At 39.6% G+C, this 16,154-nt stretch overlaps 3 protein-coding genes across 6 annotated transcripts; 1 reads left to right on the top strand and 2 right to left on the bottom strand.

Moving 5' to 3' along the window:
- Positions 1 to 291: 291 nt before the first annotated feature.
- LOC141591229 (uncharacterized) lies at positions 292 to 1,533 on the bottom strand. The gene has a single exon (XM_074411592.1). The coding sequence runs from the start codon at positions 1,385 to 1,387 to the stop codon at positions 587 to 589; it is 801 nt and encodes a 266-aa protein (XP_074267693.1). The 5' UTR covers positions 1,388 to 1,533; the 3' UTR covers positions 292 to 586.
- Positions 1,534 to 4,292: 2,759 nt separating this feature from the next.
- LOC141591216 (pentatricopeptide repeat-containing protein At4g01990, mitochondrial-like) lies at positions 4,293 to 7,870 on the top strand. Its single transcript, XM_074411586.1, has 2 exons — positions 4,293 to 4,682; positions 6,318 to 7,870. Exons 1-2 carry the CDS (start codon positions 4,359 to 4,361, stop codon positions 7,557 to 7,559), a joined length of 1,566 nt encoding a protein of 521 aa, XP_074267687.1. The 5' UTR covers positions 4,293 to 4,358; the 3' UTR covers positions 7,560 to 7,870.
- Positions 7,871 to 7,882: 12 nt separating this feature from the next.
- On the bottom strand, positions 7,883 to 12,171 carry LOC141591179 (uncharacterized). 4 transcript variants are annotated; one of them, XM_074411580.1, is made up of 5 exons: positions 12,051 to 12,138; positions 10,447 to 11,505; positions 9,816 to 9,893; positions 8,671 to 9,481; positions 7,883 to 8,543 (listed from the first exon to the last, which is right to left on the bottom strand). In XM_074411580.1, exons 2-5 carry the CDS (start codon positions 11,503 to 11,505, stop codon positions 8,428 to 8,430), a joined length of 2,064 nt encoding a protein of 687 aa, XP_074267681.1. In that variant the 5' UTR covers positions 12,051 to 12,138; the 3' UTR covers positions 7,883 to 8,427. The 4 variants fall into 4 exon arrangements, with proteins under 4 accessions (XP_074267681.1, XP_074267677.1, XP_074267669.1 ...); XM_074411576.1 differs by having other exon boundaries at positions 7,883 to 9,481; positions 10,447 to 11,498; positions 12,051 to 12,171; XM_074411568.1 differs by having other exon boundaries at positions 7,883 to 9,481.
- Between the last annotated feature and the right edge of the window lie 3,983 nt (positions 12,172 to 16,154).

The following is a 16,154-nucleotide window of genomic DNA, read 5'->3' as shown; positions in this document are numbered from 1 at the left end:
TCGCGTTAAAGCTCGCAAGTTTGATAACGAGCACATTTTTTACAAGCTCGGGTAAGCTCAAGATCGGCTCGAGCTCGAGTTTTGGTTCTTGAGCACAAGCCGAGCAAGGCCAAGCTCGGGCTCGGCTCCTTAACACCCCTAACAATAATAATAGGTAGCCTACCATACAAATTACGGTTATAATCGATTCCGTCTTGAGTTTCTAGCAGTTGTCTCATGTTTAAGTAAGGACGTATTCAAGTTAATTGTTTTCTGAATTATTGCACAATCACAAATTTGTTAAAGCTCAAGTTTGATAACGAGCACATTTCCTTTTATACAAAAACGTTTTAACCCAAAAAAATACAAAATCTATAAGAAGTAGAGTAAACAACAAACAATGACTAACAGTGTCTTAATCGCCCACGAGAATTGACAAAATATACACACGCCATCCTTACTGACTGACTAACGCAAACCAAATTTCCAAAAAAGAGGGGCCCGCTCGCAACTACTGATGTATGCTATCTTCATAGCAAGGGTAGGACCCACAAATCGAAAACAACTTCCGGACTTTCATACGAAAGCGGGGCCCACATACTGCTAATCACGATGCAACCCCCTTATCCAACGATTTCGCCACATCAACAACCAACTCCCCTGCCCATCCGTCCGATCTTCTACCCGAAGCAAACCGCTTTACCCCTCCTATCCCTGGTGCCTCAACCGCCTCGTTTTTACTAAACCCTCGTTTTTTCTTCGAATTCGACCGCTTTGTTGCTGATTCCAACTCCGGTTCCTTGTTTTCTTCCGTCTTATTTTGCGACTTTGACGTAAAAATGGACCGGAAGTTGATCCAAAACCCCGGTTTCCTGACTTTAATGCTCTTGTTCCGCTCTAACCCTCCCGGTTCCGTAACCTTCCTCCGGTTCTTTCCCTTCCGACTACGATCCTTCCTAGACCTAACCCTTCCCATACAAGAAACCTTCGGGGAAGACGGCTCGGACAAGCCAGCACCGGTTTTACTCCCAACAGACTCAGACCGTTTTGGAAAGAGGCGAATGGAAGCCGTCTTGGATTTGCGACGGTTCTTGGCTTCGGCGTAGTTTGGCTTAGTAGCCTTAGGCAGACCGATTATAGAAGGTTTGGCAGAATAACGGTTTGAACCGGCGGAGGAAGGATGAGCCGGGTTGAGATTGGTTGAATGAGATTGTTGAGAAGCTGCTTTTCCGGAATCTTTGCGGTCAATGAAGGCATTGCGATCAAGCCAGTCAAGTTCGGCGTCTTCGGAAAGCCAGAATGATTCAGGAGCGTAATCTAACTGCGGAGGCGGAGCATCCTCGTCGGCCGCCGCTACTTGGGTGAGGCCGCTGCCGGAACATACAGAAGACAGGTCAACTTGAGGCATTTATTTTTGTTTTTTTGTTTTGAGAGAGGATGTGAAGGTTTGTTTAGAAGAGAAGGGTGGGTAATCAAGAGAAGAAAAGAATATAAAAAGGAGAAACATGAAAGGGATGGTTTCGTCACTTTCGTGCGTTGGGTTTTGGTTGGGTCGTATAAATCTTCTAAGGGAATCCCAATTTCAACTGCTGCCATTTGACTTTTTAACTTTGCTATTCAAACGTGAAATTTGTTTTGTGTTGTGTATATTTTTGCTACACCAAATTCCAAACTCTGAGTGCGCCCCTAAATATTAATTATATATGGGAGTTATAATAAATTTACCCTATTTCAAATGAGATTCTAGATGGGATATGTGGATGAATGTTATTCCTATTATTCATCCTAAATAATTTTTAAGGCGGTTTTAGTAATATTATTGTAAAAATGCTAGTTATTTTACATAGCTATCATTTTCAAAGTAGTTATCAAGCTATTTTGAGTGCAGTTAAGTTGGTTTTATAGTAAGGCTTTTAATTTTTTGTAGGGTATTATCGGTATGGTGTGTTTTCGGGTGAGGAAAATCCTAGAACAATTGGAATATTTTAAAGTCAGTTGTTTACTCTATTTTCTCATGTAGAAATACAAATACTTTTGAAAATTAGAAATCTTGTTTTAAAAGAGTAAAATATTTCGATATTTTTCCAGCGGCTAAATCAAAAATCATAGTGGAAGGCAGTTAAATGGGTTGACTCATTCCAAATTTGGCTTTTTCATTCGCAAGAGTTAGAACTCGAACCCCTGATCACTTGTTTAAGAGATGAGAGCCCTTACCATTTACACCAGCCAACTTTGGTGGAATGATTATGATCTTTAATGAGGCAATCTCTACACTTTTGATTATCTTAACATCATCAAGAATACCTACAAGCGAATTAGACTAGGAAACACACATCATTAGCAAACACGAGCTTCTGATAATCAACACTAAATACTCACTCAACAAATGGAATTCCATAAGAAGACTTTAGTATGTGACGAAGGTGTTACTAATTTTATTTCATTTGAATTAATGTCATTACTATTTAGTTTTTTTTTTGTACTCTATGACCGCGACGGCAAAGAGTCTCGCCGTCTCGGGACTGAACCTTATGACTTTATTTTTATTTTTTTTTGTCAGAGAGGAAAAGATGTATTACATGATGTTTTGGCTCTCAGAGCCCATAATACATCCATTGTGTAAAACTAAAACAACATTATTAATACAAACTAATAAAACTATGATAGCATGGAGTAGAACGGAATAGTGATAGCGAGTGTTTGAACCACCATCACACTTGACTTCCATAAACCACTGATACGTAAAAACCGCCGGGTGACAATAACAAGGTATACTTACGCTCTTGCGAAAAGAACGTAGAAATAAAAGGTGACAAGTAAGACGATGAAGTCTGCCATCGGTGGAGATAACTCTCCTACACCTTAGAGATCGAACCCTTGGGTCGTAAGACCAGCAAACCACGAAAATCAGAATGTAGATAGATGAGAACAAGGACAACCCCACAACCAAACTCCCCTCCACATACTCCGAAAGGCACCAGCCTCTGACGAGACCAACCCACACTTGACTGAGAGGATCCATAACATTATTCCAAGACGGAAGCAAACTCCAAATGATAGAGGGACAGGACACCCTAAACCCTTGAAGGAGACGCTTACTCAAGGAAATCTTTATTAAGGAAAAACAAGTTAAAAAGACAAAAATAAATAGGACACTTATAACTAAAGTCATGAGATAAAAGGAAAGTAACCACCACAACCAACCAACCCGACACTACAACCCGTCCCATATTGAAACCACCAAGTCAGACCAACACTCCAAACATAAAACTGAAAAGGACCAAAACAGGATGAACCCGAGTCAAAGAAGGATGAAAGAGTCTCCTTCAAATCAACAACATCAGACCATAATCTCCACAACAGTCCTAGACCGAAACACGAAGCACAAGACAACAACACACCCGGAACACTCCAAAGCCCCAAATGAAACAACAGAACCCGACACAGGGACATGCAAAACTCAAAAAGTGGAAAACACGCTACAAAGTCACTCATAACACTAACCGACTCCTCCCAGGACCACCGTAAAACATGCAAACAGAACAAAGAAAAAGACGACACTGCAGACACTATTGGTAAACAAAAAAGGACCGATAGGTGGGGGAAATGGGGGGATCACCATATCAGACCCAAAATCATATAGGACAACAAAGCAGCACACAGATGAGCTATACTCATCGACACAGCAAGAAAATCAGCCCAGAGGTAGGGGAAATTGAGGGATCACCTCTGGGATGAAATCCAAAAGGACGAAGACAAGACAAGGAACCTTATGACTTTATGAGAGGGTAAATGTATATCTTATTCCTCCAAGCTCCTCATAGGAGGAACTCTTAGTAGAGTAATGAACTACTACAACCTCGATTACCCTGTCTTTCTGATACGGGTGTCGGGTTTGACACGCGTCAACTGTTGGATGTAACTATTTTGTGCAATTTTTTCTACTTTTTAGTCTAAATTGAAGAGTCGAAATGTCGTGTTATATCAAACCCGCAACGTGACACATAAGTGAAGTTCCGAAGTAACATACTCCCTCCTATTCCAGATAACCGTCCCATTGTGAATATGGCACAAGAATTAAGAAAGTGAGTTTAGACCACACAAAACGGACAATGGGACAGTTATGTGAATAGACGGAAATTAAATTGAATTTGGACCACACAACACTTACCAAAAATGAACAATGGGACATTATTGTGAATAGACGGAAATGGACAATGAGACGGTTATCTGGAATAGGAGGGAGTACTTCTGAACCCCTTTTAACCAATGGGCCAATCTTAAAAGCCTACATTAATTAATGCATTTAACCTAATAACTCGTTCAATCATACAAATACAAAACCCACCAAAACCCCTCACTTTAACAACACAAAAAAGATGCAACAAGCATTGAAGCTTACAAAAATGAAGGTCTCAAGACTCTCAACCATCATAGCCACCCGGATATTCAACACTAACATCCGCCATTTATCCACCACTGACGTCGCCACCGTCACAACCACCAAAACCGCGGCGGCGCAGCCGAAAAAGGCGTCAAAGGAGTATATCTTCAAAAAGATACATGAACTGGGGAACAAAAGTGGCGAAGTGTCCAACATTTTGCACCGTATCGTGAGAACAGGTCAATGTGTCACTAAAGGTAACCTTGTTGATTGTCTCAAAGACCTCCGCAAAAATGGCCGCTACCAACAATGTCTTGAGGTTTTTTCCCTTTTCTTCTTAATTGAATTCGTATCAAATACTCTTTTTGTCTCCATCATTTGTTTGCTTTTTTTGTTTGTTCATTATATTTGTTTTATTAGTGTAATTACTATAGCCCCAATCATTTGTTTACTATTGTTAAAATACTCCTCAAAACGAATATAAAAGTAAGGAAAAAAGATGATTCGTTTAATTTTTTTTTTGATTGGGTTCGTATCAAAGAGTCTTTTAATCAATTTGGGAGAAAATATTTTAGAGGTGAGGAAATCAATTTGGGGGGAAATAATTTAGGGTTTTTGATTGATTAAGGGGATGAAGATGTTGGGTGATGTTTTTGTTTCTCATTCAAATGAAAGGTAACCGGTTTTACAGGTATGCCTTTCAAGATATTAGTATAAGTTAAATGAGGTCAAAGTTACACAAATTCTCATTATAGACGGACACTATCCGTCTATACGTATAGACGGATACCACTTTCTCTCACAAAATACCCATTTGCCATAAAGTGGGAAGCACATGGGGTGCCCCACCTTGTCCCCCTACCCATTTTATTAGAGGTCTGTATCCGTCTGTTCGCCCCACCCGTCTATACCAAGACCTATTGTCAAAGTTCAACACTAGCATGGATTAATATCAGAACAGGAGCCTTGGGTTAGATTATTCTCCTGAAATAACCTTTTTGTTTTTGTTTTATGAGGGTATTTTAATCAAATGTAAACAAATGATAAGGACGGAGGCAGTATTAATTTGCCAAAAAGATACTAACTTTATATTTGATCATATTGTTTTATTGGTGTTTGATTAGTATAATTACTATATTTGTTTAGTTTATGATGATGGTTAATTACTAATTAGTACCATCTCTAAGGAAAAAAAGATGGATTCTTTTTAGTTTATGAGCATGTGGACATATTGTTTTTCCTTGAGTGAATCTACATTTGTGAGATGTTAGTACGGAGTAATAACTAATAGGTAGTAACCCGAAATCAAAACATTCTTTTGGGGTTTTAGCTTGTGTTTATGTTGTTCACTGCTTTCGAGTGTCTTCACAGCTGCATAATGTTGCTCAGACCAATCTGTATCCAATAAAAAAAATTGGACAGTTTGCGAAATGTAGCCATTTGTAGTGACTAGTGACTGAGTAAGCGACACCATTTCTTAGGGAATACACCATCCGAAACTTGTGTGTTTCCTTTTGTTTTTCTCTTTTGCGAAATGTTGTACAGAGTAGTAAAAGTTTGATTTTTTAGCTTGTGCTGAGAGTAGTTTCTGCTTGATTCTGTCTGAATTTGCTAAATTGCAGTCTTGGACTCCTGGCCCTATTGGGTATTGGCCTATTTATTGTACTCTGTAGCGACTGGAATAGAAAGGAGCTTGAGTACAACTTGCATTGTTCTTGTATTTGTTCCGTCTCTTTGAGTGCTCCTTTCTGTCTCTTTTGCTTTTGCTTTGTGATACAGCTGATGGTGTTGCTGTTGCTCAGTGATGTTTAATATGCTTTCGGGTAATTGGGTCACTGATTCACTGAAATACTGAATGCTTTAATAGATATTACAGTACACCCTAATGATATATAAAAAAGTATCGGTTTCTTTCTTGCGACATTTTATTTCTGTCGTTTTATGTTTGATGCAGATTTTAGACTGGATTGAGAAAGGCAGATTTGACTCTTCAGGTAGAGACTTTGCTTTGCGCATAGATATATTGCACAAACTAAAGGGTCTTGCCGAAGCTGAAAAGTACTTTGATGGCATTCCCTCTGATTTTAAGAACCATTATGTATATGGGTCACTCTTAAGATGCTACTGTACTGATTTGGAAGCTGATAAAGCCCTGGCTACATTCAAAAAGATGGATGAAATGGGTTTTGCATCCAATATTCTTGCCTTCAACAATCTTCTTGATCTATATGTAAAAATCAAACAGCCTGAAAAGGTTCCAGAACTTATATCAGAAATGAAGAAAAAACAAATACCTCTAAACGGCCACACATATAGCTTTTGGATCCAAAGCTATCGACTTGTTGGAGATCTCGCAGGAGTGGAACGAGTGTTTCACGAGGCTCAAGAAGATAGCCTTGTAAAGAATGAATGGATAATACATAGCAACGTCGCCTCAGTGTTTATCGAGTTTGGCCAATTCGAGAAAGCTCTTTCACACTTGGAAAAATTGGAAAATGACTTAAATAATTCCGATAATCTGAGTCGCAATGCATTCCAACATCTGATTAGCTTGTATGCTGGTGCTGGTAAATTAGATTCCGTCATCCGAACTTGGAACAAGCTCAAGTCAAAGTTCAAAGTCGATAGCAAACAGAGTTACCTTTCACTACTTCAAGCTTTGTCAAGATTAGACGATATTAAAGGCCTTGAAAATTACTTCCGTGAGTGGGAATCTATCTGCAAGACGAATTATGATGACAGGGTACCGGCTGTTCTAATAGGTGCGTACTTGAGGCACGACATGCTCGAGGAGGCTGACCTTTTGCTGAAGGATGCTACAGAGAAAGCAGGAAAAGTATTACGCTGGCCACATGTCAAATTCATGAATTACTACTTCGAGAAGGGTCAGACGGAGTGTGCACTGAAGCATATGGAAGCTGCCATTGTTTCAAAATGGAAACCACTTGCTGAGAAGCTTGATCCTTGCTTCCAGCACTTCAAAGATCAAAAAGATGTTGATGGTCTAGAGAAGTTTTGCCAGTTATTAAAGAGGACCCAGGCCTTGGACATAAAAGCCTATTTATGGCTCCTTCAGACTTACGTGGATGCTGAGAAAACAGCGCCTGATATGCGTGAAAGGATAGAGGAAGATGGCATTAATGTTACTCACGAGCTTGAGGAGTTGCTTGAGCGGGTTTGCCCTAATCGATTTTAGAGCCAGTTTTTTTTAATTCATGTACGCTTCACCAAGCACATGGAGAATGATAAGAGCAGCAGTTAAATTGTGTTACAAGAGTGGTAACAAGCGTGGAAATTGGTTTAGAAGTACTCGTGATACATTAGATTTAGATCGTAGCTTAGTTGGCATTAGTCTTAAGGTAAGTTTGTTTTTCGCAGCACATTCTGATGTGGGTAGACGGTTATAAATTGTTGTTACGGTCAGAAGATAGACGCTACGTTCGTTCTTATTAGACCTCATCATTTGTACTTGCCGTCTTTTGTTTTTGTACGTAGTATTAAATTTCAAGTAAATCAATCTTGATCCTATATAACCTTGCTAAACTCAATCTCAAACTGCCCTTAATGAAGGAATACAACTTAAAAAGAATCTACAATGTAACTGTGTGTATTTGAAAAAACAGAATGTAAATCAAAAACCACAGGAATCCAGTGTCAAGACTCAAGAATGCAGTAGAAACAAAAGATATAAGAAAAACTTATACAAAGTCGGTAACATTATTATCGGCCTCTTCTACCCCCGAAACGGCCACCTCTTTGTTGAAATGACTTCCTTCCTCGACCTCTACCTCTACCAGAAGAGACACCTTGATGAGTTTGTGAGGATACTTCTTCATTTCCAGTCGGATAATTAGTGTTGAGCCCTGTGGGTTGAGGTCCGTTGGGCATAAATCCTGAAAACGTAGGCAACTGAGCATTTGGGCTCACAAAGGGAGCTTGACCAGAGAGATTTGGACCCACCATGCCTGACCAAGGTGAATTTGGGGCGCCCATATTGAAATTCATAGGACCAAGAAGGCATCCTGTGGGTAATTGGCTGAGGTCGTATTGGGGCTGAGATGGTCCTAGAGTTCCTGAAGGGAACTGAGAAGCAGGTTGTTGGTGCTGCCAGGGAACAGGGACGTTTGAAGGCTGAGGATAATTTTGCTGCATCCACAACATCCCATTGGGTTGAAAGCCACTCGACATTGCCATATTTTGGGGTTGTGACGGCATTCCATTATTAGTCCAGTTGCCATTAAGTTGAAAGCCATTAGAGAGAGGCATATTTTGGGGTTGTGATGGCATCCCATTGGGTTGAAAGCCACTCGACATTGCCATATTTTGGGGTTGTGATGGCATTCCATTACTAGCCCAGTTGCCATTAAGTTGAAAGCCATTAGAGATAGGCATATTTTGGGGTTGTGATGGCATCCCATTAGTCCAGTTACCATTTAACGTGACTGGACCTTGCTGTGGCATCTGGTTAAATGTGTTGGGCCCACCCGGAAAAATAGGACCCAAAGGAGACGAGCTTGACTGATTGCTTTGGCTGAAGAACTGTGCAGAAGGGCCACCTGACTGATTACCCTGAGTGAAGAACGGTGAAGGAGGCCGCAAATGCTGCTGCATTTTACTAGGTTGTGATGATGGGACTTCGAGCATTGGGGACTGAGAGGCAGAAGGTTGATTCTTAGTCCATGTGTTTTCTGTACCTTTGACGTTCCTTGTGTTTTTTTTCTTGGTCCCAGGCCCCCGACTCTCATTGTTGTTTCCTCTCTTGGACATCTTCAACATTCGCTTGAATTCAGCCTCTTTCTCGTCATCAGAGAACTCGGTCTCATCTATTTCTTCATCATTCTCACCAGAAGCATCATATCCTTTCTGGTAGAGATTTTTCTCATTGAGAACATGACCAACAAACTCTGACACAAACCCTATCCTCGTGCCATTTTGGATATCGGAGGGGACTTCACTTTCCAAATTATACCGAACTATATAATATGGAGTTTTGACAGGTCCAAATATCTCATCTATTATGCCTAGTGGCAACCTTGTCTCGGTTATCCATAATATTGAACCTTCACTGATCGGATTGTGTTTCTCTGATCCTTCAACAATCACTTGAGTGCCTAAGACCTGACAAATAATAGACATGAATGTGTTTACTCAAGGGGGCAATTATACCGTATAAAGTAACACAAATTGCCAACCTACATAGGTCAACTAGCAAAGATGGTAAAGTCATTGGGTGCTGTACTCAGCCTAGCCTTGAAAACCGACAGTAAAAAACATCCCTTGTGGAATGTGGCTCTCTTTACACCAAAAAAAGGAAAAAAAATCCACAACTGATGTTGATTATGACATGCTAATTCGGCATGAGTCCATGAATAAGAAGGAAACTAGCAGTAAGGATGCCGATAAAAACAAGGTGACATCAAAGGGCTGGGGACTCATGCTTATGAGATCTTACCGATAAGACAACTCCCACTGGCGATATCTGGTGGCTCGGCTGCAAACTAACTGTGACTTGAGGCACTGGAGGAAGATCCTGGAATTTATATCAAAAGCAATTTAGTCTTTAAAATTAATAAAAATGTGTAAAACAAAGGCAATAAAAAAGGAACAGTTTAGGCGGCTCATGACACTACACTAGACAGAGAGAACTCAGCAGAATGCCAGACAAGTAACCTGTATTATTGGAATTAGGAGAAGTCACACATCAGCGCATTCCCTGACAAAATAATGAATCGCATACCCTACTAGTCGAAAGGCTGCCTCCAAAAGATTGATGAATGGAGTTGACATGCGACTTTATATACAGAAAAAATAGCTGATGCAAAAGTAAGATCAAAAGGCATACAAGTTGTAGAGATCACACCTGGGTGAAGGAGTTCCTCTCTGACTACAGTTAATTTATCATAATTGACACAAACAATTTTTCTGAAACTACAATTTCAACACTATTCCTAAAACAATGAACTAAAGGAACCTAGTGATCAGCAAATTATGCTAGAAGTTATGTGAAAAAACATATCGGTCAGAGCAAAAAAGCAAAACAAATATATAATGGGAATGCAATATATAAACAGGCCTTAATTTACCTGTAACTCGTTCTTTGACCTGATAGGACCCTTAGGCAACTCAGCATCTCCATCTTCATCGTCAAGAATATCTCCAAGTTCCAAATCGTAAGAACTCTCAGTAGCATTATCATCCTGATCCTCGTCGTTGTCATCATCGTCAGCCTTATCATTATCAGTCCAAGAAACCATCCTCTCTGCATCGGAATCCATTATTTCACCTTCTTCTACCTCAACTTTCTGTTTATTGCTGTCTGTCTTGGTTTTACTTAAGACCTCCACTTTAATCATCTCCTTTGCCTCGTCAGCACTTCCACTGCTAGAAGATGATGATGATGATGACGAAGTCCTGCTCTCTGACTCAGACTCAGACTCTGAGTTTGAATTTGTTCCTGCGTCTTTACTGACAACTTTGGAATCCATCTCAATTTTGTCATTTACATCAATGACCAAGCCATGAGTACCACCACCCAAAGATACTTTCTCCAGGCCTTCCTCAATAGAGCAACTCAAACTCCCCAATTTGCTACAACACCTAATATCCAACATGGCCCCGCCAGTCCCATCATCAAGTTTGACTGATGACATTATGTCACGTTGGTGATCATTGAACGTGGTTTCAGCACTTCCTAACTCAACTTTTACAAAATCAGACAAGCTAGATTCTTCAAAACTATCCGATTTCACAATGTCAACTATCCCACCCCTATCTTCCAGTAGGAGCTCATCTGTTCCATAGCATTCAGCTTTCACAGTCCCACACGTTTCCTGGTCATCCATACCTTGAGCTAAAACATTGCCAGTAGAGTTGCCCAAGGCACTATTCTCACCAAGCCCACTTCCAACTTCAGCATTATTGCACTCCGCACTATCGGGGACTTGCATTTCCTCAATCCAATCCTTAATGAAATCAAAATCTACAAACGGTTCAAGAGAGGCAAGAGATAAACCATCCAATTCAGTTGAATGATCTTCACAACCAAAGCTATCTCTTTCAGAATCGTTTAGCGTTTTGGTCTTGAGGTTATTGACTACACCATCTGCGCCCTCTTTAGTAGATTCACAGAAAAACCCTACCATCTCCAAAAACACATATAGAGTTAGACTTTTTGAGCATCAAGGTTTGATCTTTATCTATTTTACTGCCAGCAATGGGTCCTCAAAGTTGATACCTTCATAAATCCAAATGATTCGGCGCTTTCAGAAAGGTATAACAAAATATATTACTCCCTTCACCCCAATTCATTTATTTACCTTTTTTATTCATCGTGTGATCGGTATTTTAATAAAGGTAAACAAATGATTGGGACGAAGGGAGTATATTACCATTTGCTTACACTAAAACCTAGTGGTAGAGCTAGAGAGGGTAATTGAAAATATTAGATTTTCAGTTGCCCGGTAACGACAAATCCTAGGTCCGCCACTGTAAAAATCCATTCATATCTTACAGCAGAAATTGAAATACCCAATAATTATACGACTGATATAAGGGAGGTAAGGGTGTAGTAACAAGCTTAAAATAAAACACAGTGTGGAATAAAGGACAATAAAAGTGCATATAAAAAGCAAGAAGAAGAAGAAGAAGAAGAAGAAGAAGAAGAAGAAGAAGAAGAAGAAGAAGATACCTGTTACAAAGTGTTGGTGGAGAAAAGAGGAGTGTTGAGTAACAGAGCTGGTTGTTTATGGAGGTAGTGATACTAATTTAGGGCTTAATTAATTAATTAATTAATCAAATTGATTTGATTTCTTAATTTGGGGTTTACTAATTCAAATATTTCTTTGATGGTAATGGGTTAGGTTAGCCCATTGGACCCAATTAGAACAAAATAGCAAAACGAGCGGATTCGACTTAGTTATATTGGACCCAATTGTAACTGACACAACCAAAATAATACATGACCCGACCCTTTTTATTTTGGACCCAATTGTAATAAGCGGACACGACCTAAATATGTTGGATTTTTTTTTTTTTTTTTTTTTTTTTTTTTGACAATCGGGTTAAAAGAGTTCTACAATTTAGCAAAGACGCTTGCATTAATCTAATCTATGAAAGCGCTTTATTACAAATTCTAGAACATGCATGCAAAAGAAACGCAGTGAAAGTTTGCCGCTAATTCAGTGATATCTTCAACAGTATTCCTAATCCAATGTTTGAGTTGAGAACACTTCAAAACTTGAGCAAGAACCTGTAGACAATCAGATAAAATTGTAACATGGAGGATATTGCGAGAGAGCGCCCACTTCAAGGCCTCCCTAATTGCCAAAGCTTGAACTGCTCAAAGATTCTCAAAGACTTCCTTTGATACGGAATTCAGACACAACCTCATTATCAAATATGATACACCCACCCAAACCAGCAACAAGCTCTTTTGACCATGCAGCATCCACATAAATATGAGATTGTGAGCAGTTAAGAGAACCCTGGATCAAAGGAAAGATAACTCCATTTCTAAGGTTAGTCAATTCTTCCTCCAAAGGTGTTTGGAATGTTATAGAGTCTGATTTCTTATCCTCAGCCAAAAGAGCCCATTTAAGAGAATCTTGGTATAGTAAGATAGCACCAATAGGGGAACACTCAGAATTATCAAAAACCTTTCTGCACCTTACCACCCAAATAGTCCAAAAGGTACACAAAAAGGAAAGACAAGCCTCTTGTTTATTATCAGCCTTAGAAAGAACAGAAAGCCAATTGCAAACCCAAGACTGGAGGTTCAAATTATCCCCTGATTGAGCCCGGATCCCCAAAACACTTCCAGCCCAAACTCTACTAGCAAATGAACAATCACGGAAAAGATGATCAGGCGTTTCCGTTTCTTGTGAATCACAAAGCACACAAGTAAATGGACCATCAAAACCCCTCTTTAAGAAACCCTCCCCACAAGGCAAAGTTTCAGTGAGAGTTTTCCAAATAAGAATGATCCACTTTTCTACTGGAAGATTCCATAGGATTTTCTGAAAAACACCCATACACGCAGCTGGAACTCTTGAAAGGTCCTTCGGTGTAGCTTTAGTATTCCAGGAGTTTTTTAGAGCAATGTGGTAGCCAATCTTAACAGAGTAATCTCCAGACGAAGAAGCCGACCAAAAGAAGTTATCACTGCCTTCAGAGCATCGAATCGGAATAGCAAGAATGTCTTTCACCGAGGTTTCATCAAAAAACATAGACACTAATCTACGGTCCCAACACCTATAGTTAAGAATAATGTTTTTGATTCTCAAGTTACTCAAATTAGGGGGATCGGTAAGAAGCTCTAAACATCGTGGTTTCGGCACCCTTCCATTAACCCATCTAGTGTTCCAAACACTAAGATCAGAAGATGGAGAGATGTTCCAAGCTAAAAGAGGTTTAATGAGTTGCAGACCCCAAACAATACCTTTTCATCCCCATGAAGAATTACTCTTACCATTATTAAAAATCAGGTCGCCATCTCGCCACCTTAGGCCATATTTGGCACCAATAGACCTACTAAGAATAGAATCTGGGTGTGTGATCATTCTCCATCCAATCTTTGCTAAGAGAGCTTGATTGAACTCTTTCATACGTCTAATACCCAGACCACCATTCCCTTTAGGTTGGCTTAGGAATAGCCGACTACACCAACTAATAGAAGGAGATTTCTTTTGACCCGCCCACCAAAAATGTGACAATATAGCATCTAATCTTTTGTCACACTTATCGGTATTTTGAATACCGATAGAAAGTAAACAGAAAGGGAAGACAAGACCGAAGAAATCAAAGCCAACCTACCAGCCGACGATAGAAGAACACAATTCCACGATGATAATAATCGTAATGAGCAAACTCCACCTAATTTATGTTGGACCCAATTTTAACTACCCTTTCCTTTTTACCTCGAACAACTATTTTAAAATTACGGTGACGTTACTTGTAAATAAACAAGACTCATCCTGAATTTATACTGTTGACCACTCCGAGTAATCATTAATCGGGACGTGGAGGGGTTAGTCGAGCCAGCTCAAGGTAAACCTTAGCGTGACCCTCGGTTGTACCTAAATGTATCAAATGGGTCGTATCACTTTGGTTTACAAGAATTCAGGTCAAATCAAGAAGGTTCGGGTCATTTTGGGTTTTGGTCAAATAATTTCAACTTATTTAAGGATAATGATAGAGCGTGTCTGAGTGCAACAATAAACATTCAAACCGGGTTATTTCAGATCACGATTCAAGCTTGTTCATCAGCTTGGATGTTATTTCAAAAACGAATCATATTATTGGTATCATCCATTCAAAGCGGTCAGTTTTACCACTTTTAGGCTTCTAGCTCTATCCATAACATGACAAATGGTAGAAATTAAATAGGGTAACTCTTAAAGTGACCCCAGACACATGATAGAAAAATCGAGTGAAACACAAACGAGAACTAGTACGAAATTTTAAGGTCCCGAAACAAAAATGTTTGTAAATCACACGAACGGTTCTTCGGCTCAAATAAAGCGTTCATGCAACTTTCGAGAAGCATCAAGTGACTTTTGGTGGTGCCAGTGTGGTGGTATACGATAAACCAGCCTTAGGCGAAAATCGAATAATTAACAGTCAGGGATTAAACCAGCCTCGGGCGAAAATCGGATAATTAGGAACAAGGGATTATTAATTATTATTTGAGACTGAAATCGAACACGGTAACTCCTGAAATGACCCAGACACTTGGTAGATAATTCGGGTGAAAAAGAAACGTGACCTAGTACCACTCCCGAACGACTCAAATTGAAGTGTATAATGCACGATTTCTGAGATTTTAAGGTCCTGGAACAAAAATGTATATAAATCACACGAACGCTTCCTCTGTCAGATAAAGCATCCATACAAATTCCGAGGAGCAACAAATGACTTTTGAGGGTGCGAGTATGCGATATAAACCAGCATCGGGCAAAAATCGGATAATTAGGAACAAATGATTAATACTCCTTAGTTGTTATTTAAGGCTGAAATCGAACAGGGTAAGCTGGGTAACTCCTGAAGTGACCTGGTACGATCTCCCGAACGTCTGCAATTGAAGTGTATAATACACGGTTTAGGAGATTTTAAGCTCCCCATACAAAAATGTCTGTAAATATCAAAGATGATTCCTCGGGTCAGATAAAGCGTCCATACAAATTTCGAAGAACAACAAATAACTTTTGAGGGTGCCGATATGCGATAAACTAGTTTCGGGCGAAAATCGGATAATTAGGAACAAGGGATTATTAGTTGTTATTTGAGACTGAAATCGAATAGGGTAACTTCTGAAATGACCAAAGACACGTGGTAGATACAATCGAGTGAAAAACAAACGTGACCTGATAATAGCTCAAATTGAAGTGTATAATACACGGTTTAGGAGATTTTACGGTTCAGGGACAAAAATGTATATAAATCACATGGACGGTTTCTCGGGTTAGATAAAGTGTCATACAAATTTCGAGGAGCAACAAATAACTTTTGAGGGTGCGAGTATGCGATTAACAATTCTCTACAGAAAGTCGGATAATTGGGAACAAGGAATTATTAGTTGTTATTTGAGATTGAAATCAAATAGGGTAACTCTTGAAATGACCCCAACCCAGGCACGTGGTAGAAAAAAATGGCTGAAAAAGAACATGACCTGGTACGACCTCTAGTACGGCTCAAATTGAAGTGTATAATACACAGTTTTGAGGATTTTATGGCCCGAAGCAAAAATATTTATAAATCACACGAACGGCCTATCGGGTCAGATAAAGCGTCCATA

Source organism: Silene latifolia, chromosome 1, assembly GCF_048544455.1.
Source record: "Silene latifolia isolate original U9 population chromosome 1, ASM4854445v1, whole genome shotgun sequence".
NCBI classification, from domain to species: Eukaryota; Viridiplantae; Streptophyta; class Magnoliopsida; order Caryophyllales; family Caryophyllaceae; genus Silene; species Silene latifolia.
Note: the sequence above shows the minus strand (reverse complement) of the source record. Positions and strands in the feature narration are given on the sequence as shown.